Source organism: Anser brachyrhynchus (genome assembly GCF_964034855.1).
Source record: "Anser brachyrhynchus genome assembly, chromosome: 14".
Lineage (NCBI taxonomy): Eukaryota > Metazoa > Chordata > Aves > Anseriformes > Anatidae > Anser > Anser brachyrhynchus.
The window spans coordinates 13,291,251-13,319,165 of NC_137709.1; the positions used below are offsets into that span (position 1 = coordinate 13,291,251).

At 39.5% G+C, this 27,915-nt stretch overlaps 1 protein-coding gene across 11 annotated transcripts; it reads right to left on the minus strand.

Moving 5' to 3' along the window:
* Nucleotides 1–314: 314 nt before the first annotated feature.
* MATR3 (matrin 3) lies at nt 315–27,728 on the minus strand. 11 transcript variants are annotated; one of them, XM_080555289.1, is made up of 15 exons: nt 27,711–27,728; nt 18,173–19,245; nt 13,427–13,488; nt 12,546–12,587; nt 12,108–12,211; nt 10,748–10,800; nt 10,172–10,297; nt 9,415–9,540; nt 9,017–9,187; nt 7,598–7,729; nt 6,606–6,649; nt 5,799–6,189; nt 3,933–4,326; nt 3,218–3,339; nt 315–1,581 (listed from the first exon to the last, which is right to left on the minus strand). In XM_080555289.1, the coding sequence occupies exons 2-15, from the start codon at nt 19,061–19,063 to the stop codon at nt 1,531–1,533; spliced, it is 2,709 nt and encodes a 902-aa protein (XP_080411415.1). In that variant the 5' UTR covers nt 19,064–19,245; nt 27,711–27,728; the 3' UTR covers nt 315–1,530. The 11 variants fall into 11 exon arrangements, with proteins under 11 accessions (XP_080411415.1, XP_080411421.1, XP_080411420.1 ...); XM_080555295.1 differs by lacking the exon at nt 27,711–27,728 and adding an exon at nt 27,612–27,633; XM_080555294.1 differs by lacking the exon at nt 27,711–27,728 and adding an exon at nt 27,511–27,533.
* Nucleotides 27,729–27,915: the final 187 nt, after the last annotated feature.

A 27,915-nucleotide genomic window follows, 5' to 3' on the forward strand; every position in this document is an offset into this window, starting at 1 on the left:
AGGATGGCCTCCCTTTTGTGAAGGTTCAACAGCAGAAAGTAACAGACTGAGGAGATAAAAGATGGTCTATATTTTGAACGTAAAGTCTTGATAACTTGTCTGCTAGATGCATTTAAGTAAATTAACTTCACCAAGGTTGAGCCTCCTACATTTCAATACCATTCTCAGCTGCTGAAGAATCCCTGTTGGTCAAGACTCTCAGGTTGAAAGAACTGTCCCTAGTCATTTTTATTCCTACAAACATGAAGCGGTTTGAACTTCAGCTGTGATGAGAATACCATAAAAGTTAAGAAATGAAACTGTCAGAATATACCTACCAGTGTTTTAACAAGTCATTTTAATTTGTTTGGAAATGGAAGAGGTTTTAGAAAAGAGAAAGGAAAGTTATGTAGTAAGCTGCAAAAACACAGGTGTTAAAACATGCAAATTTCAAGAGAGCTAGAGTTTCAGTGTGGTACCATGAACATGGGAGTCAAGAGCTCAGTAAACACTGGTTAACATGCCAAACATCTATAACAAATTACCATTGCCTAGCTTTGTTTATTGGTAAATCACTTTAGTAACCTGAATTCACAAATAAGCAGTAAATAACAAAAACTACAGATAAACACAGGTTACACATGCAAATTCCTGTTCACATCTCACATGTGCAGGTACATTAAGAGCACAGTTCTAAAGATCCTTGACGAAACCAGATTAACAAAAACAGTTTTAAAATGCAGGTATGAAAAAAATTACATGTGAAGAATATAAAGATACCTTTTTACATTTCAGGACTCAAATGCTGCTTTTGATTATACCAGAAGTGTACGACAGCTACAAGATTCAAGTAAAAGCAGGAAGAGCTCAAGGAAATAATACTGGTCAGAGGAGAATGGGCATTTACTTTTCCACTAAAAATACAAGGTATAGCCGAATAGGAAAGTCTATCAAGAGCTTAGAAAAAAAATCACGAAGTTGTAAAGCTGACTAATCACTAATTTTCCTATTTGCTATATAACAGCAATGACATTAAAAGAAACTGCAATTCAACATTTAAAAATGCAACTTACATTTAAAGACTTTTCAAAAGTGAAATGCAATGACAGCCTTACACTCCAAATTAAGTATCTGCTAGGCTCAGACTGAAATATGGAATGTTCTAGATGAAAAAAATACAGTGTTACTTTTTATTTTTTATTGAGAATGGAAAGACAAATTTTTGAAGCTTGAAAGTAGTGAATTTCACTTAAAGGAAATTTTCTCGCCATAGATGAGCTTTCCACAAGGATGCAATATTTTGTCTTTAATAGCTCGAAGTGCCAAAACGAAAACTTGTTGCCATTCCCACATTAAGAACAATTTTTTGTCATTAACTTAACTGCTTATGCTTTTTGCTACAACATTTAACACATGAACAGACCTATAATGTCTACTGTATTTCACTAAAACAAAAAAGAATACAGTATTTCCATCTACTACTTGTACTGCTTTTAAAAAAGATTAACATTAAAAACAAAGCCACTGTTTTCCTTACATCCATCCTTCCTTTTATGCTTCTTTCTTTTGCCTGTGGTCTTCTGCCATTTTATCCAGAATTTTCTGTTAAAAGAAATCAACCATATTTTGGATATATTTAAGAGTTTCTTGCGGTCCCGACATCAAGACCATAAAGATAAACCCAATTTTCACTTTGTAAAATTTATGAATGTCAACTGCAGAGGTCACAACAAACAAGACTGGCACTTCTCCACACGCTGAAATGAAGCAGATCCTTCAAGTGCTACATTATCATTAAAATATTGAGCGCACAGCTCACCAACAGCAAACATCCAAACGGCAGCCTCTGCAAGCTTTTACGTGGTCCTGCCATTAGTGTCTTCCTAACAGGCTGGCAAGCTAAGAGAATTACTTTCCACTTCATCATGGACTCACAACAGTGGTTGTGCTACTTACCTGGTTGGAATTAGCTCTCTGCAGTGCCAGGGACAAAACACCTCCCTTCCCTAGAGAAGGGTTGCTTTGAAAATTTGAGGAATTTGGTATAATTTCAGTATTTGGTAGTGATATCAATTCATCTAATTATTTACTCTTATCGCTCTCAAAGTGAATAAGAATCCCAGCTAGAGAAGTGCCTTGCCACTGAAACAAAAAATGCATTTTCCCCTTTCCTCCCCAATTCTAAAACCACACCAGCATTACAAGTCACTCAAGAGCAGCTCATTCATTAGTCACTTGTACCATGGAAAAAGCAAATCAGATCACGTTTCATTTAAATAATAAAGTTAATAAATTGTTAACAACTCTCTGGATTATTTGCCCCACTTCCCCTTATACAGCAAGTCTTTAAATTCCCCAAATCAGGTACCTCAATGAAAAAAAAAAAAAAGAAAAAAGCTATGGGTGATGGATGAAGTGAGTTTTTCTTACTACAGGATTCTGCATGGTAGTTGATTTTCTGATCTACTTCTTGATAATGTTGTTTGCTTTGTGACATTTATTTTTGCCACCTGTCTTTCAAATACAGGGCCCTATATTTGTTTTAGGGTTGCCTAGCATTGCAAGAGAGAAAGCAAACGTTTTCAGATTTGAGATGCTGCCTTCTTCCTTCTGTGGAACCCACAGACTTTGATTTCAGCTCAATAATTGACTGACATGAAATCAATTGATGCGAACACTGCATTATTAAGAGCTTTGTTTAGGATTTCCCTTTCTGGGAAGGGGTATTTAAAAGCAGCTCACAGTACACAAAAATACAGCAGCAGCATTACCATTCATGCCATGCAATCATGTGATACCTAATCCAATTAGAAACTGCAAAACATGCTCACAAAATCAGAAGTTGCAAATATGGATTTTTAACAAAAAAATGTAAATTCAGCTTAAGCTCTGTTGACTGGTTAAAAATACTCTCCAAGGGACAACTGGAAGAGATTTGAGTCACCAGTATTTACTTTGTGCCACTAACTCTAAGCCTGCAGTCTACTTCAATCAGAATGCCCTCTTTAATCAGAGATCATTAAAAAAATGCTGGAACCCATCTTTTAAAATGTGTATCCTGTCTGTTATTCTCAAAAGATGAAGTTTTGGAGATGTCTACCTTGAGTTAGAAGTTATAGAATAAGCCAATTTCCACTGCCTGGAAGCTTTTATTTTATTTTTCTTCAGTCCAGTTTCATTCAGATCTATTCCCCAGGAAAGAATCACGCCACTTAAAATGAACAAGTTTTTGCCTTACCTTCAACTTTTGATAATGAGGAAGGCTGCTGCAATGGGTCTTTTTTGCAACATCTTCATTTGTGTAGAACAGGGAACACAATTTGCAATAAAACCCTGTTTTGGGTACCACATAATTCACACCTAGAGAAGTAAACACCACAAAATAAACTAAGAGATCTACTCTACATCAATTTTTTTAATGTCATATGTCATTTCAAACTAAATCTTAAACCATAATCCACTTTACATTAAAAGCTGCTTTGTCTTTAAAAGTCGTTGGTTTAGTTTATTCAAGCCAGGGACCTACAGTAATAACTAAATATGTGCAGACTTTTTTTAAATCAACTTTTCAGGTTAAGGGTCTATTTTATTGGTCCCTTCAAAAGAACTAACAACGTTCTGTGATCAATTTGTGAGTTTTGAGTATTTAGTATGAATCTAAACTAGTATCACTACCGTGACTTGCGCTATTAATTGAATCTGTGTTGCTAAAATATACCTCTTCCAATTTAATTTCTGCCTAAGGAAAGTGTTATGGAGAACTGTATGAAAATAAGGAAAAAAACAGAAAGAAAACTAAAGGTAGGGAAGGAGTGAAGAAGGAGAGAAGAGTGGGAAGCCCTAAAATGGAAGGCTCAAAGGCAATGCACTGCCAGAAATAAAAGTCAAATGAAATGAGAAATGCTACTGCAACATACAGAGACATATTGGAAGAGAAATGGAAACAGCCTTACCAACAGGAATGTTTGGCTGGTAGGGCCCAATCCTAAATTCATCTGGAACAGCAGCTTTCTCTTGGACATTCTTTGTTTCCTGTTCATCCTGGGTGTCTGTATTTTCGTGGGCATTTTTCTCAGTATCTTGTGCTGTTGTGGTATCAGAAGCTTCAACAGCTTCAGCCTTCGGATTTTCTTCGGTCTTGGTACCATTTTCTAACGTTTCATTTTCCTGCTCTGGCTCCTCAATCTTGTCTACCTTGATTTCCGCCAAACTATCATCATTTTTGCCAGCAGTTTTTACTGCCAAACCCGACTTGCGAAGTTTTTGATGATCTGAGTCTTCTTCATCACCAACCTCATCTAGAGTGACAAAGCCTTCCATGCTCCGTGGAAAGCCACCCACATATCGCTGTTGAGAAAATGTTTTCCTTAAGTCAGCTTATTCTTAAATGCTTCCCTCAAATTGTCTTAGGTTTCAGAAGAGAAACAGCTTCTCCAAACTTCCCGGAAAAAGCTAAAATTATTCAACACCTATCTCACTCATTCAAAATATTACGCAGACATGTGGAAATGTAACAAGTTCTTTTTAAATGTACTCCACTGTCCTAGAGTCAAGTGTTCAATTTTGGAATAAATATTTTAATATTATAATGGTTTGTTTTTTATCAACATATCTTCCACTTCGCAATTTCAGTAGCTTTTTGTTTATACTTATTTTGAAAGTCCTAACATGAAGATTTCAAAAAATTAAGTGAACATCATTTTGGACCTTATCAGAGTAATTCTGTGCCCACTAACAGTATGAAAGTTCACTAAAAGAAATACTAAGAGCCCTCTTGCAACCACTGGAAAGCTTAGAACTTCCCCTTTAAAAAAAAAAATGAAGGTTTCTTAAAATCCAGCTTCATTAAGACAGCGAATCTGTCTGAAATCTGCTTTTTTGCAACATTCCTGCTGATATGGAGACATCAGTATTTCACGTTTAACAGCAATCATGAGTAGCAGAGCAAGAGAAACAGCATTAGCTTTTCATCCATGCTCTAAGTATGGTTCTTCAAAGAAACAAGTTTGGGTTTTGAGATGGTTTATCCTGACAGGTATCCACATAACAAGAAATAGCCACTGCCACTTGCATCGGCAATATTAACCCCAACACCACGTAACTAGCTTCCTGACAGAAAGATTCTCCAAAATCAAAAGGCATGCACGCTGCACTCATTAAGAGCAAGGAACATGTGTTTTTTTTTTTTTGTGAAACAACACTCCAGTCAATGAAGTTATTGCAACTTTGCATACTGGCTTTTTTGTAGGCTACTTCACATAACCAAATCAGATTTAAACAAGAAAAAAAGCAGCTACAAGGACATAAACATGAGAGTGTGTGATCACCTGGTGAGAAAAATGTCTACCTCTCTGGCTAAACATAATTAGTAGATACACACGTAATTTTGTAAAGTGTAAAACAGCTTCAAGCCCCACATATATTTTTCAGTATCATTGTTCTGCTCCGTGCTCAAAGAGTAACTACAGCCAGTCTGCTAGGGACTAATAGTTCCTGGCTGCTTAATATTAGTCAAGAGAGGAGCAAAGAGAAAAGCGAAAAAAAGCAAGAAAAAATCCCAGGAAATGATTTGGGTGGAAGCCGACAAGTTACTGGTTTTTGTCAATACAGAAACACTGATTTTTAACTGACTTCATTTGTAATTTGTATCCAATGGGTTCTTCCATTTTCTTCACAGAAGCTTTTACACCTGTTTCTCTTCAAACAGGCACAACATGCATGCCTTTTGAAGACAGACCCACAGAAAATATCTGAAATAGAATGAGGTGTGCTATTCAAATTCATGTTTTCTATAGCCCAGTACCTTGCTATACGATTACCTTTTTAAGTTTTTTCTTTGTTGCTGGATTGGCCACAGCATTTCCCTCAGTTTTTACGGTCACATCATCAGCTGGTTCCTTTTTTTCTTCAGTAGTCACATCAGTTAAATTGGCAACATCTGCATCATCTCCTGCTGAACTGCCACTTTCCAACAGTGCTGCTGCTTCCTCCTCATCCACTAGCAGCTCATCTTCAGATTCAAGGAGTAAACTAGGCTCATCTTGGTCTGCCTGTTCACTACTTTTAGCGCCTGATGGCTCAGCAGCATCATCTTGTTTCTCCTCTTTCGTTTTATCTTCCACACTGCCACTTTCCGGTTTCTGAGCAGCATCAGTCTTAGACTTCTTGTCACTTGGAGAATCTTTGCTGTCTGGAGAGTATGTTCTCTTTCTGTAAAGAAAAATACTTGTTTGTGAACGTGAAAAGCACCCAGAAATGACTAAAAAAGGTAGGTTATATTTTTCAAGACAAGCCTGAAAACTCTGTGTTTAGTTCAGAAAATGGAAGCTTGAGAGAAACGTAACACCAGTCTTCAAGAGGCTGCTGCAAGTTGTCCTTACAAGATAGGACAACTGCTTGTAGGTTTAAATTGCAGGAAAGCGAGGATAATTAAGGACTGTAACAGATTTCCTGAGGAGCCTGAAGAGGCCGTGAAATCTCCTTCATTAAAGGAAAAGGGTAGGTACCATATTAGAAACGGTTAATCTCAGAGCTTGCCAGACTTCTTTTGTACAACTTTTATGTGTTGTATAACGTATTTTTATGTTTCTTTTAAACAGCGTTCTGTTTTAATAATAGAAAGTTACCTAGTTTTATCCTTTTTCAGCAGTTCAACTCCTTTGTTTGGAATCTAAAATTAAAAAAAATCATAAGTCACAGTAGAGTATTATTTATAGAAGCATTGCAGCATTAATTCAGACCAGACAGTAAAATCTAGTCAAGCACTTCCAATTATTCTAATCCACAAGTACTCTTAAACAATGTCCAGCTTGCAAACAATCAATAAATTGCTATTATGTTAGACGGGACTTCATGAACCTAGAAATCCCCAGTCTTTCTTCACCAAAATGATCTGTTATTTGATACAAAAATGGGATAGCCTGCTCCAGAAAGTCATATACAACAGCTCTTTTGTTTATGAACTGATTCAACATGGTGCAGGCAAGAAGTTGGTCTTAATCTATGCTCTTTTCACTACCATTAGAAGTGGAATACCTAGAAAGGTGAAGACTTACATTTCACTTGTTTAAGAGTTACTGAACAGAAAATTCTACTTACTTTCCATGTTAATACTATCCAAGTCAGGGCACTAGCTAAGTATGTGAACTTGCCACTAAGTATTCATTTGTGGTGCGTGACCATGTGCAATAGTAAGATTTCTCCATACTGCACAATAAAAAGTCTTTATTTTAAAATGTCGCTAATTAGAGAGCTTGACAAAGTCTTACAATGCACATAGGTCTTCCACCCAGCTTCTCATTTTAAATCACAGTTCATTTGACAGAGGAGGATGAGAAGGAACAATCTACACTACAGAATGTTTAAACAGAGAAGGTTTATTTAAAATCTACAATTACTTTAGAATTTGCTTTTTCATGTTTTAAATCTGAAAGGAGAATCCTTTTACTTTGTTCTACAACTCATAACACCACACTCCTACTAAATACCATTTAAGTTGCCAGAAAATATGACAATGAATAATTTTAAAAGTGCCATTGAATTCTCAATAAGTGATAGCTGTCTTCTACTTTACACCTTCAATTACAATTACAAAACAGTTACTAAATACCGTACTTACCCTTAACACCAATTTCTTGTATTTTTCAGATAAATCCACTTTCACACACCTGCCTTGGAACCAAAGTGCTTTGTTGGCACAATGCTCAACCATAGCTAAAGCATCTTCTCTGGTCTCCATCTCAATGAAAGCCTGAAAAGATTAAAATACACATCAGGAACTACTACAAAACACAAATAGCTTTGCCAGTGGAAATGTTAACTTAGAACACAGCATTTCAAAAAGATGAAACCAAATGATGAGATCTAGGTATATGCATCCCCTCCAAACTAGCTAAACATTTCAGTATTTCCCAAAGCGCTCTACATCTCCTTCTTTTTGAATTCAGTAATCTAATCCTCTAGAGTTTCAGAAACAAAATATCATGTATTTAAGTAATCTGAAAAAGTCACCTTAAAGTGTAATACGCGTCAAAAAAAAAGCATCTGGAATATGAAACTCATTTATTTGGTGCTAAAGTATCTGCAAGTTTCAAGGCACTAAAGAAATCTAGGGGTTTGTGAAAGTTTTTTTTTTTTTTTTTGGAAGAAGTTTGAAACAGAAATGCAGCAGATGCTGGCCTACAAGCCCTGCTTTATGAGATGTTCCTCCATGGAAACAAGCCTACAACACATTAAGTTTGCTGACCAAGCTTTGCACATCTGGGTTTGAGCATCAGCAGCAGATTGCAGAAAGCTGTTTCTGTATCAAATTGAGCAAGGTTCTTTTGTTTCTCCATTGAAATAAGGTCATGGTGGACTTCTTAGGGGTCATGCCTTAGATTCTAGTAATTTTTGATTCTACAACATGAGTATGGCATTGTGGGATTCAGGAATTTCTCTCTGAAGAAAAAAAACATTTCTTATTTAAATGAAGGTAAGAACAACAAGTTGGAATAGTGTAGTGGAAAAAAAATTTAGAACTAAAGACTTAAAATTCTTGTGAATGCATAGAAGTACATGTGTATACGAAGTGTTTGACTGTACTCATGACTGTACAAATCACCTTCAAACTTTTTTTTTTTTAATTTTGAGAGTGCCACAGCAGTACTGCCTTTGCTTAAAGACTGAAAAATACCGGGTAAGTGAAAGAAACGTAACACTAGAAGATATTTGTTAGTGTCCCATAGGTACTGTTTCTTCAACCTTAAGAAAGGGTTCGAAATGCCTAGATGTGCCTAACAAAAAGTTACGCCTGAAAGCTAAATATGCTTGCTTCACAGCTAGGGCCTGGTTTTCCTTTTTTTTTTTTTTTTTTTTAAAAACAGCTCATGTTACAGTAACACTTCACAGTAAGCTAAACAGCAAAACACCACCTACACAGCCCTCCAAAAACTTTTGTATCTATGCTACAGCAGCAGCAGTCTACAACTGCATCAGTTACCTCACAGTTGAGCCTCAGTTTAAATCCACACATATTTATGTTCCGACAGTCAGTTACCTGACTCTTCATTCTCATGAGTATGTAGTTCTTAATTTTTCCATATGGTTCAGCCAGTTTGAGTACTGCGTTATCAGAGTATCCCGAATGAGGTAAATTGCTGAGGTGAATCACACGACCAAGTTCTGGTTTTGGCGGCTCGGTTTTTTGGTCAGGTTTGCCCTCGGGTTTCTAAAATTTAAGAGTGAATGCATTTGTTAAGTACATACTACACAAAATGTACTTAATACTGAACCACTTAAAGCAATGAGTAGGTTATATGCATCTCTGTCCCTTGATTAATTTGAAATAGCAGAGAAGTACATAGATTAGGAGTAAAAATTTAAATGCAATGGCCTGGTAACAATGACTGCCCCAGATGAAAATAAGGTAACATGAAAAAAGCCTAAGTATTTTACCTTTATTCTTTTGTACTTCTGTGACAAGTGGACTCTGACTGGTTTACCAAATACCAGCGCAGGTGTTGTCGAATAGTATTCTACTGCTGCTTGGGCATCTTCAGTGGTCGACATTTCAATAAATGCCTGAAATCATACAAAACCAAATTAAGCACCATTCCTTCAAGGAACCGGTATTTTTGTTTGATATCTCAAGCTCTTCTTTGCTTTCCCGTAAAAACGTCTGCTTCAAAGATGAAAATTGCCTTTTGCTTACAACATTAACTGACCTGCAGAGCTTGGTATGAATTTCACATAATTTATTTAGGTTCACAAACAGAACTATTCTGTATGTTCACATTTCAACTACATTTGGAATCGGCACATTCAATTGCTTCCTACCCTCCCTTCAGGCCTTTTCACTTCCGTGACAGCATATTGGCTTTTTCCACCTTTCAAGATACGAGAATCTGAATAAACTAAGACCAAATAAGCCTTCAGAGGATATTAAAACAAGAACAGAATTTGCCGACAGTGTATTTTTAAGAAAGCTGGGAATAACAAGATGGAATTTTAATAATATTTAACTTAAAATGCAGTATTACCGCATTTGTGAAAAGAAGCATACTAGTCAGTCTTCCCTTCACACGTGATCTTGGTGACATGCATGTAATCTTGCTTGGTAACCAAGTTCTCTTATGAAAATTTCAGGCCAGACAGTACACATAACAAAGAAACCAAGCAGTGCCAACAGCACTACTAAAGGGCCTAATCTTACCTCATTGATTTTGTTTAGAATCAGGTGATTTGTAATTATTCCAAATGGCTCGACGAGCTGAAGCAGCTGGTATCTCAAGTTCTTCCCCCTCTGGAAATCCATGATGTGAACAACTCTGCTCGTTTCCTATTGAAGACAAAAGTACACACACATAACGTGTACCAGGGAACCTAAAAAGTCTTTCAAGATTTTTTTTTTTTTTAAAGTCTTCGTTAGTAATCAAAACTAGACACATAGAAAAGGCACAGAATATCCAAGGATTCTCATGGAGGAAGATGCCTGCTGTGCCAAAGCCTCCTTTTTATATGATCGTGCCCCACAGTTTCTTCATAAGAGGTTATGTAACATTTAAATAGTCTGTACAGTTTTAGCACATTTTGTAGAGCATTTGGTACAATGAAAACCCAATCTCATTCCAAAGCTTCAATATTCCCACACAAACAAGTTTCAATATCTGGCTATTTTAAAGACACTACATTCATTCAGAAGAACATCTTACGGAAGTAAACAAAAAGCATATTCACAGAAGAAGATTTATGTTCCTCAAAGATTTTTAGAAAAACTTTTAATACTAACCACTCTGCCCTTTTGCATGTGTCTCGGTCCTTGCATATTTCCATTTCCAGCTCCTTCAAGAAATGAAAGGAATGAGTAAGTTTAGTTCAACCCACAAGGCTATTAACATCTCTTTAGAAGTTCTGAAGAGACAGACATCACTTGTAATACTAAAATGGAATGACATCAAGTTTTAAGAAGTCATTTAATCATTAACAGTCCAAAAAGGCTGTTAATCTTGTGCATTTCAGAGCTCTTGCATCTTGAGGTCCTTCCTGATCCTCTTTGCTTCAACATTAGAGAAGAACTTGCATTTACTAATGAGCTGAAATACCAGGAAATAAGTAAAGCATCATGAAAAACATCTTTCCTGTTTTAGAGTAAGATTTGTCATAGAAAAATGCCTTCATACAGAAAAGGTCTGAGATCTCCAAGAAAACAGACTTCTTACAATGGAAGTTTTAGCTGCAGAAAAAGAATCCTAGCTTTGGTTCTAAAATACCACCAATTCTATCATAATATACATTTCACTAGGGACTCCTGGAGGAAACAGTCCTTCAAATACCTTGGTTAAAAAAATCAGGTTTGAGATGTTTTGAAAAGTTATCAGTTATTTTTAATGAAATTGAACTATACATGCTTTTATATTTAAACATTCCTTTAAAGTGTCTAAAAGACTTGTAATCCATTGGGTTTAATTAGGTTTAATTAGTTTTGGTTTTTATTCACTCAAACTATTTAGAAGGTAAGAAGTAACAATTTCAAGTGAAAAACTGATTTTTATTCTGCCTTCCTTTGAAGATAAGGCTCGCAAATCTGTCAAATTCATTAAGGGAGAAAGACTTATGACATTCAGTTTTTGCAATTTTAACAAAAATCCACTAACATACAGATAAACAGAAGACATGCAAAAGACTTCTACACAGGAAGAAATGTAAAGCCCCAAAACGTGTTGATTGATTGTAATAAAAAATCTGATAAAAACAGTAATAATGTGTCTGGTAGTTAGGGGATGGGTGAAAGCATGGAACGAAAGTATATATATTGGGGAAAAAAGTACAAGTATTTCTGTTCCACTGCTCAGAGAGTGAGCCATTTTTTTTTTCTTGTTCTAAAACACCGGTAACAAACTAAAAACACAAAAAAGAAAAATCAAGAAGTTAAGTCTGGTAAAAGTACGTTAAGAAAAAACACAACTAAAACCCCAAGCATAGCAAATGGAAGAGCTGGTGTTGCTGCTGGGACCATTTAGTGTCTAACTACTCTTACTCAAATCCTGATACATTAAAAAACTTCAGAACCCAACTGATTGAAGCCTAGTACTTCACATGAGCTGAAGTTTAAGTGAAGGACATCCACTCTGGGTGCGTGTTAATGTTACCTCTTGGCCCAACAGGAGGTCCTCCCAGGTGAAACGGAGGAGGTGGGGGTCCCAGAATTCCTGGTGCAGGGTTTGTGGATTGCTGCAACATAAAGGGATCACCCCTAGAAAAAGGGAAAGAAAACCTTAATTTTAAAACAAAATCTGTGAAGTCTCTATTCTCCAGCCACCCAACTCCTACACAGTATCCAAGGACAAGTCAACTTTAGCTACTTGTACTGCTGCACTTCAGCTACTAGAAAACAGATGGTTATGCATTTGAAAAAGGTAGGATGTTTCACCTCAAATGTTACAAAGAGCTTCACATAAAGCAACAGGTACTTCAAAGCATCAAGATTAAAAGGCAACCAAAACTGTGCAGTTTTGATTAAGACTGTATGGTTCAAACCAGCAGAGTAACAGTGCAATTTCTATTGACCATCATTCGTTACTACTTACATTCCATGTCCTGAATCACTGTCAGGATTCCATTCTGGGTATCTTGAAAGGAAAGAAAAAAAGAACAAAGATAAGAAAAATCCAATCACCTCTCACCGTACGAAAACAGGTACAAAATTATCGAGTGAACAGCAATGCCTTTACATGTTACATAAACAACACATGCTAACATTGCCAACTACAGTACTGCTACCAGAAACATGAGTAGTATTTAAGGACAAAAAGTGTCATTCTGAGAAACTTCCTATACTAAATGCAACCTGGCTGTCAATGTATGAATTAATTTGCATATAAGGAGTTCCCTTTACAAAAAAAAGAACATTAGCATAAGCCTGATTAGCAAAAAAAAAAAGAAAAAGAAAAAGAAAAAAAGAAACAAACGAAAAAAACATTCTCAAGTGACTTGCTTGGATGCGAGGAAATAGCCTCAGGTTGCACCAGGGGAGGCCCAGAGCGGGCCTCAGGCAGAATTTGGTCCTGCAGAGGGTGGCCGAGCACTGGGACGGGCTGCCCAGGGCAGCGGTGGGGTCTCCACCCCAGAGGTCTGTAAGGGACGTGTGGAGGTGGTGCTTGGGGACACGGCTTAGTGGGGGCACGCGGTCAGTCGGGGGTGGCTGGGCCTGGTGAACCCAAAGGTCTCTTTCAACCTTGATGATTCTATGATTAGACTCTTAGGATAACTCAAATATTACATATAAATCAGGAGGATTCAAAATTTACAAACCAATATCCCTTTGTGCCCTGAAAATGCTCTTTCAAGTAGCACATCTTTACTCCCTGCAACGCACAGCATGTTTTCTAAACCTGCTTTGTGCACCACAGTTGACAGTTGTTTACTTATACACGCCCTCACGCCACAAGAATGTACTTCAAATTCATACATTTCAAGAAGCAGCTGACAACGTCGGCTGTGAGTCGCTCCATTGATATGATGGTTCCACTCCTGCAGCAAAGTAAATAATTAAAAATTAAAAGCCATATATGGAAAACCATTTTTAACAAAAATAATGTTGTGTAGTGCAGTATCTTCTCTTCTAAACTGAAGCATCTAAGATACATAAATAGACAGCAAAATAATTTTGTGTGTGTGCTTTGAAGTCACACTGAAACTGGACCCACCTCTTCAATTCTAGCCTGGGTGAAAAGGTGCCTGATGAAAAATGCCTTGCAATCTATGGGCTTGATCCTGCCTCAGCATGCAAAGCCTGCAGGAGGGTAACTGCTACAGTATACGTGTGCAGCACTGCAATTTCAGTCTTCAGAACTGGATGCTGAGATATTTTTTTCCCAGTAATTTTACAATTTCCTCTACTCTCTCTGCTTTATTCCTCGGACTTTCAAAGATTAATGCAAACTAAACACTGAAGTTTTTAAAACCATTAAGGAGTCGAGAAACTGCAAGGAATTCAGAAAGGAAAGACTAAAAGGAACAAAAGTACATAGCTAGGACAAACCATAACTATATACGTGAAATATAAAAATATACGAGCATTTGAGGGGAGTAATCAAGACAAACAGGGGACCTAATCAAGATGGTACAAGGGAGGAAAAATGGAATTAAACCAAATTACCTCAGTATGAGAGTGAAGTTCATAATGGAACTATCCATCATGTCTAGAGCAGGAGTTGGGGCAGTGAGCAGCACAAAGGGTAACACATCGTGCAATTACAGAAGCCACTACGTAAGAGCCAGCATCTTGACTAACGAGAAAGGACATTAACTGTACCCTCCAAGCTACCTGAGCTCTTTTCTTATTCTTATTTTTTACGTTAGCTAGAGGCTTACCAGTGTCTGCTAAATGTACAATTCCCTCTGGTTCTGGCCTTAGCACTGGTAAGGAAGGAGGCTTTCTACTCTTTTTTTTTTTTTGATTTTGATTACGAAGGGAGCTCACCTCCCAGCTATTTATTTCAAGATAAGAGAAAGCATAGGGACTCTTCCTTTATTTAAGCACAGGGTGCCTGACCACCATATCGTGACATTCCTACGAAGTGACAAGACTTCTTCGGTCCCATGGCTACACAACGGTGAGCCCCTGATGTTATTTCCACTCTGCTGGTCTGTAAGCAAGGGATCAGCAGCAGATGTATGGGGTGAGTTGGCTTTGAGTCCATGGAGAGCAACGAGGGGGAGACTAGTTACAGATCTTGTGGGAACAGTTTAACAACTGGAGGTTTTTTCTTGTCATCTGTATTTTCAGAAGTGAACACACACACTGCGTTGGCCAACTGTTTTAGATGTCTTGTCTTTCATGTTCTGCTCAGGCCTGGCAAATGATTTTTCCTAACCCCTGATCTTTCCTGATTTTTTAAGTTTCCACCACACTGCAGCCATCCCTCTGGTTACAATGAGACACCCCCGAGGCTCACTGCACTGTTTCCATATGCTAAAAGCCTATCTAGCACTTTCCACAAAGGAGAAAAAAAAACAGATTTCAAGTCTCCCATGAAGTACTGTCATTAAGCTGCACTGGAATATTACTCCATGCTACGCAATATAACATGGAGCAGGATGAAACTTTTTTTTAAATCAAGATGTAAAATGAGAGCACTACTTTTTCTTGTAAGCCAGTAAGACGTAGGCTCTGCAACTATAAATTAACAAATATACTTGCAATTAGAATTCAGAAAAAAAAGCCCCCCAAACCCACAAGCAAGCCCCACTAGCTATGGAACATTCAATACCGAAAACCAAAGGTTCTTCAATTTAAAACTCAGTAACAAGTTTTAGTGCTATAGTACAGAAAACATTTAAACATTAAAAAACCCTCTAAATTCAGGTGCCCAATCTGTAAAGCCTCAGCGGCTGACTCTGCTCGATATAACATGCCTCTGAAGCTGTCTTAACGTGTACTTTCAAATTATTATAAACTGAAATTATCTGCAAACTAGAGCCAAAGTTTGGGGGGGATCTAATTCTTACACTTCAAAAGCTTTTTAAAAATTGGCAAAAAAGGGAGATCTAAACAGGATTTTTTTTCCCCAGGGAAAGTTTTCAGAAGAACAGTAGCTCATCTACATTATTACCCCTTTATTAAATACAGTTCTTAATCTCAACATCCCTTCACTCCCTTCCTACACCCAGTCTGAAGTGCCACTCATTTCAGGGCCCTAGATATTTAGACACTAATTAACACGAATGCCCAAAGTTAAGCTAAAGAAATTCTGAATCGAGTTTATTAAAACACAGATTACTTCTGCTTCAACTGATGCAAGCATGAGGACATGCTGTTCTTTAGAAAATTAGGCCAAACTTAAGCACCTAATTTTAGATATTTCATTATTAGGGACACAGACATGTTTTCCCTTTGAGTATATCACAGTTTCAAACATTTAACCTCTAAATTCATCTGCTCGTGTTGCATCAGCCTTTTTCTTTGGCAGGGAAAACGATCCCTATGCATTTAACACCTCGTTCCTTGACCAAGCGGTCAAGATTGACAAAATGCCTGAAAAAAATGGGGCAAAATTTACTTCGTAATTAGACACAAAACAAACTGGATCACAAATACATACACTTCAAATTAAAGCAATTAAGAACATCACAAAAAAAGAAAAAAACAGGACTAGCCTGCCAGGCTAAGCTACACTTAAGGTGTTTACCTCCCTCCTTGGGCTTAAAAGATACACTGCTTTATCATACCTTTTTTTTTTTAATATTATATAGTATTTATTAGGGGATGGGGAAAATGAGATTTTGATACCGTAGAAATAAGTTTACATTGTCCCAGCTAAGAATAGCATTCCCTTTCTGCTTTCCATACATTTTGGTTCAAATCCGATTACTTCACAAGTTCAGTTCTACTTAATTGAATTTTGCGAGAGATACAGAATAGCAAATTCTGTAACTGTTAGGTATGCAAAGCAGAGGAAAAAAGGAGAGAAAGAACAACTGTTGCCGTGACATGATTTCTGAAATAGAAACAAAACCCAAACTTGGGTCATAAGACACAGAAGATCCAATCTCAAATATTTTATGGTGTTCTCAGCAGTTTAAGTCAAAGCATGCCGCTAAAAAAGATGGGTTCATGTGTTACAGGAGGAGTCAGTAACTTAAGTTACACTGTGAAAAGAATTTGGTATTTCTCATACTTGGAAAGATATTTCAGGTTGGATATCCTTTAAACAGATCTTTATACCAAAGCACACGAAGAACAACGAGGCTTTAAAACAAAGTGCTAAAAAGAACCCTACTTACAGGAGTACTGGTTGCCATCTTCAAGGGCCTCAGAAGTTTGTTTTCAATCTAACCAAGTGAACTTCTTTTTACAAAACTGAGTGTGGCATTAAATTGTTAATACTTAAACCTTTTTCAAAAATGAATGTCAGATACAGGACAAGAAACCTGGACTGCTGTGACTGTTTTTCATAAAATAATTAAAGCAACACGAGTTCACAATAAAGCGTCAGATCAGTTGGACTAGTACAGCATGTGCTCTAAAATGTCTTGATCATCTCCTTGGAGGGACAGAATAATTCTCATGTTTCAAAAGATTAGATGTATAGAAGCAGCACTTTTTGAAAGGTAACTGTAAAGAAATGGTTAGTAACAGCAATTCCACATTGTACCAATTTTACAGTAATAGCATGTATTACAATTTCAATTGAAGGCCTTCCAGCTAATTAGTCACCAATTGTGACAAGAGGGGCACTGTATTAGCCAATTAGCCAATTAAATTGCCAAGTATACTGAAAATCAGCAAGATGAGTAAAATTGGAAAAGCTGAAAGTGAGAAGGCTCTGAAAATACTGTCTGAATAAACGGGCCATTTTGAGTACACTGCCGCCTTTGCAGAGAGCTGAACTATTCATGAATAAACTAAGAGGGAGGTCTCAGCATAACTGAACACACTCGAAGATCCACTCTACTTGCAAGCCAAGTAAAGAACACTACTAGGAACACAGAGCAGGATACTGCAGCGGCAGACTGATTGCTCGGAGAGTCTACAGGGATAGATGCAACATGTGACAATAAAAAGTGAGTTTGAAGTGTCTAAGAGTTGTGAAAAAGGAGAAAAATGACGACAAATTTCAGCCATAGTATGAGATAGAGTGTTAAAGTGAAATTAAAAAGGCAAGAATGAGCTAATCTAAAACGTGATTTTTACTTTTGCAAATAAGTTCCAGGGCTCTACATTAACTCTTTCCCTTTGGACAGGGAAAAAGCAGAACTGTGCAAGAATGCATCTTAACTACGTATAAACCAGCAATCAAGACAGATGTGGAGGAGAGCTGAAACTGGCTTCCTGAATGGCACAGTAGATACACTGCAAAAAACCCCAAACCAACAAAAAATAAAAAACCCACCAAAAAACTGCTTAAATGCCAGATGTTTGTGGTTAAGAGAACATGTAGATGTAAAATACAAATAAGATACCCAGTAGATGATAGCTGTTTGACTGGAAGTTAAGCAATCTGGGCAAACAAAATACATTAATGTAAAGCCCTGGTTTACAATGTTTGTTAACAATTACCTTATAAATAAACCAAGTGCCTTTTTCACTCTCAAACCAACTTTCAGATCATTTCAAAAGCAACCAGGCTATAGAAATAATTAAAGAAATAGGTAAAAACAGAACAGATACTACAACGTAAAGGAAAATAGAAGCATCTGGTGCGTAACTCACCTTATTAGAATGAACTGGCATATCACATATAGAGCACAGATGGGGATAACCCTTCGGTAAGAATCCATGGAAGTCTTCAATATTGCTATTTGGAGGAGCACCTCTCTTTTTCTCAAAGAGAGATCTCTCAGGACCAGGACCACGACCCATTCTGTCATACTCACTGTCAAATTTATGATAGTTATGCGAAGTCTCACCATAAAAAGATTCATCCCTACACCTTTCTCCATCTCTTAATCTGTCATCTTCATAATCCATTCTGTCATAATAACCAGATTCTTGAGAACGACTTCCGTGGTCGTAGTCAACCACTGGGTTGAGACTAGGACCACGATCATCAAAGCTATCTCTTCTAAAATGCCTTTTTTCTTCCCAATCATCCCTAGGTACTCTGTACGGTGGTTCCCGTGTGGATGATCTGCCATCTCTACCATAACCTTCTTCAGCTCTCCTCCTTTTAAGTTGTAGAAGGATCTGAGGCAAGTTTTCAGGAGTAATCTTGTCCTCGGGATAGCGACTCAGTTCATCTAAGTCTCTAGCAGACAGACCAAAGCTGGCCAAAATATTAGTGGCCTGGTCTGCATCTCCACGGTGCTGAGAAGACAAAGGGAGCGGACCTCTACTTCCAATGTTAAATATAGACTGCAAATTATGGGAAGAGGTACTACCAGAAGACAGTGCACTATGAGATCCTTGTTGGTTCAATGATGAACTCATTCCAAGATTCATTAAGCTAGCAAGGCGTGCAGTACCCTGGTTCATCCTTCCAAGAGATGCTGGCATATTTAAAGACTGGGTAGCAGCAGCAAGAAGGCCTATTCCTGCAGAGAGGTCACGCCCATGACCTTGTGAATCCCTACTTAGAGATGACTGCTGGAATGACTTGGACATTGTAGAACTATAGCTCGTCTACTTTACGGATCAAAATCTCTTTGTTTGGTTGGGTTTAAGATGGCTGAAAAGAAAGCTCACGCTAGAAAGCTAGGCAAACTTCACTTCAAAAATGGTAACGCCAAGAAAGAGGATCAATAATGACTGCAGATCTTCTTCAAGCTGAGAAACACCAGACAATTCTGTAGAAAAACAAGCAGTTTTAGTCATAAATCCCTTTAAACAGATGCAGTTTTAAACTTATGCATCATGTTGATCTAAAACATTAAAGAGCTCAATCTTACAAGGCTTTTATTACATAACTTAACAGATTCAAGATGTACCCAGAACCTACATAAATCATTTCAGATAAAAATACAGCAGTGTTTCCTGTACACACTACTACTATTCTACAAAAAACTACTTTCATATCGAAGACAAGTGAGTTTCCGAAGTTTGGGATGTCTGAAAGCATCTAAGGTTTACTAGCACATAAGCCTCGATCTCTGCTTTTGGTTTGGTTTATAACCTACATTGCTACACTGTATTCTATGAGAAGACCACAAAAACACCTTAAGTCCACAGAATCCGAGATGACTCTGGCATATCATACATACTTGAAAATGAAACCTATACCACCACAGAATAGGACGAAAGGAAGTTAAAAGTAACTGAAGTTTGGGCAACAAGCTTCTGCTGTAAGATCTGGTAAATAAGACCAAACATAATATTCAATCTTTATGCAGTAAAAATCAAATTACCGACATGAAGACAGATGTGAACAAGAAAACCAAGTTTTAAATTTTGCAGGAAGTAAATAAGACCTCTTGCCCCAATTGCAGTTATACAGCTAACAGCACGTAGGAAGTGACTCTTTATTGTTACATTGCAGCTGTGACACCAGCCTGGACCTCCAGACCTCAAGCTACACAAGGTCAGGCTCAGCTCTGGGCTGGGAGGCCCAAGGAAACCCTGCTCCTGCCGAAAGAGACCCCTGGGAGGTCAGTAGATGGCACCACACCGCAGCCAGCGCTGCCAGGCGGCAGCAGCATGTCTCTTACCAGCACACTGCTTCCGTGGTTCAGGCTGGCACTGACACCGTGACCACATGTGGCAGTTAAAGATCCTACAGCTCACGGGGATGGCTACCTGCCCTACAGCCCACAAAAACCCTCACCTAGCACTTAAATACCTGGTTCAGCTCCATTTACTTACTTTTTTTTTTTTTTTTAACTCCAGAGTGCATCAAAATCCACAGTATATTTTTGGTGCAATGGATATATTTCAGAAAACGTTATTTTTATTAGTGCAGAGCAGAAATAACCTGTAATACGTCTCCCCCACGCTGCTTCAGCTTTGGGACGTATACACAAAATTTAGAGCAATTACACCCACATGAAACCATTCCGCCAGGAATATGCTCTTTTGGGTCCCGGGTGCAGTAAAGCCCTTCCAAACCTCTGCAGAGCCGTTTCGCTTTTGCACTGCTACTCTGTTGCACATAAAACACATAATGGCTTGAAAAAGAACCAGGCATAAATTGCACAGCTCCAAATGAAATCAGCTTCTAAGAACAGGTACGTCTAGGGAGGAATGGAAAGGACAAAATAAAGCAAGGACTTTTCCTTGAAGAGACCAGTTGTGCAGGAGGCAATTTCTCTTGTACTGGAAACAAGAAAAAAAGGTCAAGGTTATGCGTGTGCCTCCATCCCAGCTGCCTGCTCAATTCAGAGCCCTGTTTCAGAAGTGCTTAAAGTTTCTCTTTTTTTTTTTTAAAGCTGTAAAGCACTTCAAATTTCTTTCTTATATTTCATATGAAGGTAGCAGTGTTGTAAAACTATGCTCCTATGTAGAAAAATAATGGATTCTACAAGAGAGAGAGTATACAAAACCCACTTTTTCAAAGACAGAATTCTGTGTAACTGTTTTATACAATTTTCTGTATATTCTGTTATCAGCCCATCTAAGCTCATATTTCATCTGTGCTTTTAAAATCTACGTATTTGGAGTCACTTGCTAGCACATTAAATTGTGTAATTTAGGTTAAGAGTCAGAGATTAAGAAACATGAGGATGAAAATAAGTTTAAAAGTCTCTGAGGCAGGCGACAGGCACTGCAGAAAGCATCAGAGGAGAGCAATGAAACAAGAATACAGAGAGGGCAGGCAAGGCAAACACTGAGCGAGATGTGCAGGACAGGCTCAACACACTACGGACAACCAAACAGAAAGCATTTAAGAACTACACTGTAAAATCAAGACTCGCTCGAGTTCAAAAAAGAGAAAACACTGAAAGGTTCATCTGAGTACCATGCTTTACCTTACACAATTTGATACTCTTCCAACCATTTTCCAAGTTACTCCTCACTCCCTCCATTTTCACGCACCAGTTTCCTTCTAGCTCTTTCACACACTTACAGACTGGCTTGAAACGGAACTTAACGGCTGCTACATGCGGCCAGATGTTCCAGGGAGCTTTAGGAGCCAGACCCTTGCAGTGATTCAGCAGAGAGCCACGTGGTCAGGAAAGGCACGGTGTGTCCTGCTGTTAATGCAAGGACCCGCACCATTCAGGTTTTCACTACATCAGGAAAGTTCTCCACTTTCCAAAATAATCCTTTCTCTTTGAACAGATGCTCACTAATCCTCTTGTCACAGTTTTCAATTGGCATTTCGTCGTCCACTGCTTTGGAGAGATTATCAGGGAACAAAACCCAACACATCCCAGTCTCGCATGGAACCGGGTTGCAAAGAACCAGATTCCACGCTGTGCCTCGACCCCACACTTACACAATGATGCCACGCTGCTGCTGCAAACCCACGTAGAAGAAAGAAGCAAACGAGAAAAATAAAAGCAGGGAAATGAGGAAAAACAATGAGACAGAGAGACAATCGTATGAAAAAGCACGAAGGGAACAGTAAGACACGTGTATGCTGATGATGGAATATGACCTTTGCAGTTGGTGTGCTAACCAGCAAGCTGCCCCACACCTGATCAGGTATCTGAGTGGTGTTCTTAGTGAAACTACATTTCTGAGTTATTTAGAGTTATAAATTTCTGAGATAAACCACTACTTGTCACATCACTGTCACCTTACCCCTAGTGCTGTACCCTCAACATCCCCATTCTTCAAGGTCTGATGAAGACAATAACGAATCAAGGAGGGGAAAGAGCTCTAAAAATCAGACCAAAGAACATTTAACTTCCACATGGTCAGGTTCCTGCATTGATCTCTTATGAAAGATTTCACGTCAGTATCTGATAGAGACAAGTCTCACAGACCAAAGTCTGCTGGCTTTTAAGCAAATGTGCCATCAACTGAGTCACAGCAACAAGATGAGTGCGACTGAACAAAGCCATCTAAAGATCCAGATATGATTTAGCTCGGTTGAAAGTGTCATGCTAATTGTTCTTCAGGTAATTTCAGCTACGTCAGGAACAGACAGGCTATTAGATACACATTTTTAAGATCAGTGGTCAGAAATTTGGGCATACTGAGATTTGAAAATATAATAAAATATGAAGCTGTCTTGAAATAAGTTTAAAGTCAAAATGTTACTAGATTTCCAGACAAATGTGGACAATGGAAAAAAAAACACTTTATATCTACAAGTAGCACAAGAGTTTTCTGTAAAGGCAGACAACAAAAGCGAGAAATTTCAATCCTACAGAATACACAGCTGCCAAATAAAGGTCAAAATAAGGCTGATTTTCAAACACTATAGAAGGACTTTTTAATTTTCAAGGAAAACTGATTATAAATTCTTATCAATAAAACTGATAGAACTCTTGTTCCCTGTAAATTTTAGGTTTGCTCCTGAAAACAGTTAAATTCAGTAAGTTCTTGGGACACGTTGATCACATTGGTCATCTTAAATTACCACCTTTTATGGAACATCAGCAGGCTGAAAGTAGTTCAGATTCCTATTCCTTCTACCACTCAGTTTCTTTACTATGTGTATACACATTATAGTTTTAATTCTTCAGTTTCTTAGAGCATCTCATCTTATACCCATTCTTATGGTATTTACAGAAAAGTCTCAAAAATGAAAACTTTCCCCTTCTAGTCAGTTTCACTTTCACTTGAAAATCAAAATGATGTCATCAAATTCAATGTGCTTTGAGTACACTGTTATAATAAAGACATGAAGCAATCTACAAGCTGAAAAATACACCTTCAGTTTGTAACAAGACCTCTGAAGACTGCACACCTTTGAAAAAAAGTCTCAATATAAATGTTTTTCATCCACAATCCTTGCTTTTTGGATAAAGACGTACAAATTTTTTCCCCTCCTCCCTGAGGTGTTAATCTCAGTGCAGCATTTCATTTTGCAACAATCTATTCTGCTTTGGAAGAATCCATATGCTTCTCGGCAAAACTGTCTCCAATACATTGTGGCATAAAAGGTTATCTACGGAAGAGATCTGGAAGTCAAAGTTACAAATTCAGACAGACAGCTCTGCATGTTGCTCTGAGAAATAATGGTACTGAAAACAAGAACTTGCAAGGAAATGGGAAGCAGATGCTTTCTGGCTGCCGAATGACCGAATGTACTGGATTTCAAGCCTACGCGATTACTTTGACTTGGACAATAAAAGGCCGCTGTTTTTCCGAAGGCTAAGGAGGAAGATCAAATTGTCTAGCAGCGTTACATACAGAAAATGCAAATTATCACCCATTTCAGATAGCAGTATGCAGAGTGGTTATTTAATATAATTGTTTTACAGGCGAGAAAACAACACACATCTCATTCAATGGATCTCCAAGGGTCATGACCTCAAAAACTTAGGCAGCACCTGGCACAGGGATGCATGCACTTTTTTGTGCAGATTAGACAATCTGTTACAGGCCTCGCAGAACAACTCAAAGAGTTTCATTTCTTAGGATTACATTCAGCTTCATCTCACTCGCTTGATCAGAGGAGCACGTGGCAATCTGAGACCTGAAGTTACTGTAACAGAAGATTGCTTCAGAACAGAGAAGTATTACATATGAAAAGACTTATTCGTAAATGGGAAATTAAAATAACTAGTTTAACAGTTAAGAATCTTCAAAGAACTTACAGTTTCCAACACTTGAATGCATAAGAGAGCACTGCAAAAATAAGATGCTGAGTTCCTATTACTGCTCATTACATAATTTCATCAATTCAAGTTGCAGAGTGCATTTTCTCCTTTACAGAAACAATAGAATAGAAACAAAGAACCCTGGAACAGTACAGAAAGAGTAAAGGAGGGGAAAAAAAATGTCTATTTTCAGACAGGCAGCCAGGAGCATACAGAGTAAATGCCATCATCCGCACTGACGGCTCCATAAACACACGATTACCTCGATGGCTTCCATGCGCTCCCTCCTACCATTGCAAGTCCACTGTCTGTGACTAACGCCAGGCTCCAGCTCTACAATAAGATGCATTCACACAGGTTCCAGCACCTATGAAAAGCTCCATGAAGCCGTTAAGACTTTGTTCAACAAAGGGATCTGCCAGCAAGAGTCACTGCGGAATGATTTAGGATCTTAGACTGGAAACTCTGGTAATAACGACCATGTGTTCAAGCACTTGCCAAAACGAGGAAACAATCTCTATTCATTCACATTCGTTTTGGAGATGAATACTCTTACAGGCACCATAACTTTTACAAAAGCACAGAACATACTATAATTATATTCTAAAAGTAAATATGCCACACACAAAATGATCCAAAAGCAGATCAAACCAGGGAGTGAGTGCATCGTTCCAATAAAGAACCAATTATAAAAAAACAATTGTACTTTTTTTTTTTTTTAAATTGCATTTTGATCTGTTAAGCGATTAAAAAGCCTTCTGACTAATCAGTGAATGCAAGTCTGCCTCCAGGCACTTCTAGAACTGGGATAAACTTGCATTCTTTCCCAACTGTAATCTCGTTCATGAGGTCATTGAGATGTACTCTAGCTGCAGAGAAGAATCGAGGACCTGTTTGACCATTTTAGTGCCCAAAGAAAAAACCTCTCCTGTTTAAGTTAAAGCTACACAATACAGTACTTTAAACACTTGCAAACTAAGTTAGCTCAGAAATACTGTGGGCATTTGTTTTTAGGCCTTGTTGACTTAGAGCACTACAAAAGAATGCAAGCAGCATGGACACTATGCAAATAATCGTAAGTTAACAAAAAGTGAATGAAAATCATTTCTCTGCAGCTTTTGCTTACAACAGCTTCCCCAAGCACTGTCAAGTGTTAGATCGCGAACTGTCCTGGCATTCAACAAAACCCTCAGCAGATGCATGTGCGTTAGAGAAGGGCAGCACAAAATATTTACTTCTTTACGTTCCACCGAGTTAATGAGCTTTTGGCAGTCCTGAACAAGCCAGGCAATCACAGTTTAGATATGGAACATATTTTAGTTATATGGATTGTAATACCACAGATTCTTAGTTTAGTGTTTCAGACTGATTGGTTTTTCCTCCTCTTCATTTTGTTTTTAGCTTTTGCCTTTAGGAACATGGATATTCACATTCTAAGGATCTGGTTAGGAATTTCTCTTTGTTTTTTGCCCCAGCCTTTAGTGTTGGGATGTATTTCATATCCAAATACATGCAAACACCAGAAACTGAAGTTTTGGTAAGATGGTAGCTTCACATAGCTCCAATGAAACAAGCATATAAAAGGCTCATCACCTTGCAAGTCTCACCAGAATCGTTAACAATCAAAATTTTTTTTGATTTCTTACTCAGATTTCATCTCCTTAACTAGTGCATAGCATAGAAGTACAGATACTTGGTTAACACTGAACAAACATTTGTACAGGGCTCAACTGCCAGTGCCCTCATTCAAATTTAATTATTCCCCATAATTAATTGATGAATCATTTTGTGTATTTCTGAATAAAACTCCATGACAAAAGTTCACTAATTTCTGGATAATACATTGAAAAAATAATATATGCTTCACTGCATTTTGATAAATAGATGTTTTGATATATATATATATATACACACACTCATTTATTATGTCCCAAAATTCAGAAAAATAAAACAGTAAATTCTTTATAAACTAGTAAGAGAAAACACTCCCTTTTCCTCTTCCAAGGTACAAAAGCAGCAGTTTTAAAAGACGCTTTCAACAAAAGTTGCTTCCTACTTATCTTACTCTAGGAAGTCAGAATCACCTGCTCCACCTATAGTTTCAAAAAACTGAAGAATTTAAGGATGAATAAAAAAGAAGCTAGATTATTCAATTGTTTCAAAACGGCATCAATTTTTTTTTTCCCAAAGGTATGCTCCGTTTAAAAAAAAGCCACAGACTTCAGGTGGATTTTTCAGCTTTCTTTCTACATCATAATCGCTTTGTTTACTAAAACAAAGCGGTACTCAAGGCTCTCAGAAAGTTGCTTCCAATTCTTGCTTATTTTAGGCACTTCGCTGCTCGTTACTTTGACCCCGGGAGCCACACACGCAGATAAACGCGGCTCGTTACTCATCCGCCGCAGGACAAAAACGCCGCAGCACCGCTGGGAACCGCAGCCCCAATTCCATGAAAGTGAAACTGAGCAGAAGGAGCCTGCCGCCCTCCCTGCCCTCAGCGCTCCGGCCGCGAAGCCCGAAGCGGCCCCGGGGGCAGCACGGTGGCGGCCGCTTCCTGCGGGGCACCGAGGCCCGGCAGCCGCCCCCACAGCGCGGGGAGGCCGCCGGCAGGGCCGGGCCGGGCCGCGGGTCTTTGTTCGGGGCCGCGGCACCGGGCGGGGGCGCTGCGGGTGGCGGCCTCCCCCCGCTCCCCCCGCTCCCCCCCCCCCCCCCGGCCGTTATAACGGCTCCCCCCCGCCTCAGCTCCCCTCAGCGCAGCAGCCGCCGCTTCCTAACATGGCGGCGGGCCGGGCGGGCGCAGCGCCGCTCCTACCTGAGGGCCGCGGCGGCGCCTCCCGGTCGCTGTCGCAGCAGCGGCGGGGGAGGGATGGGAGAAGGGGAGAGGGGAGGGAGGGAAGGAGGAAGGAAGGAAGGAAGGGGACGTGCCGCCCGCTGCCCGCCCGCTCACGTGCCCGGCGGCGGCCGCCCTCGCCTCGGCCCCGCTCCGCTCCGCGCCCCGCCGCCGTCTGAGGCGCTGAGGGGGGACAGGGGGGAGCCGCCGGCGCCGCTCTCGCGAGACGTCGAGGCCGCTCACCGTGCTCTCGCGAGAGCGCCGCCGCGCCGCCGGCCCCCGCCTCATGGTCCGCGCGCTGCCGCCAGGGCGGGGCTTGGCGCCCCCCCCTCCCCCCCGCCAGCTGAGGGGCGCGGGTTCGAGACCGTCCTCCGCCTCCTCAGCGGCGCGGATGGGGCCCGCCGGCGGGGTGCGGCGGCCCTCCGGAGGGACGAGGAGGGGGGGAACACACGAAGCTCCTCACACGCCGCCGGTCCCCGCCGTGACTGGAAGGGGGGCGGGGAACGCCCGGCGGGGCCCCGAGCGCGAAATGGCGGCCGGCCGCCGCCGCTGGGAGCCCGCCGCGCCGTTACCTGTGCGGGGGGGCGGGCGCTCATGGTCCCGCCGCTCCTAGGCCGGGCGCCGCGCACCCGCCGCCATCCCCGGCCGGGCCTCGGCGCAACGGAGACGTTACCTGCTCCAAAACGTTTGAGACAATGGGCTCTCGGTGCCTATTAGGTTCATTAGAAGATTCTGGCAAAGGGGAAAAAAAAACACCACACAAAAAACCCACCGCGGTTTATGCGCCGCTCCTTTTCAGCCAAGCCGATATTGCCACCTTGTGCTGACAGGAGGAAAGTTCACTCTTGGTCTGCTCTCCTTAAATGTGGTGCTATGACCAGACAGTATTTGTACACTCACACAAATAATATCCGTGCTTTCAAATTCTTTCACAGCCAATACCTTTTCCGTTTAATGTTGTGGCGAAATTATCGATT

Bases quoted from the DNA above. Each gene is read 5' to 3' on its own strand.
- MATR3 (XM_080555289.1), bottom strand. From the start codon at position 19,063: ATGTCCAAGTCATTCCAGCAGTCATCTCTAAGTAGGGATTCACAAGGT. The intron at 3,340-3,932 runs GTAAGGCTGTTT...TTACTTCTCTAG, and splicing joins CCAGCCAAACATTCCTGTTG to GTGTGAATTATGTGGTACCC. The intron at 1,582-3,217 runs GTAAGGCAAAAA...TTCTTTTAACAG, and splicing joins CTCATTATCAAAAGTTGAAG to AAAATTCTGGATAAAATGGC.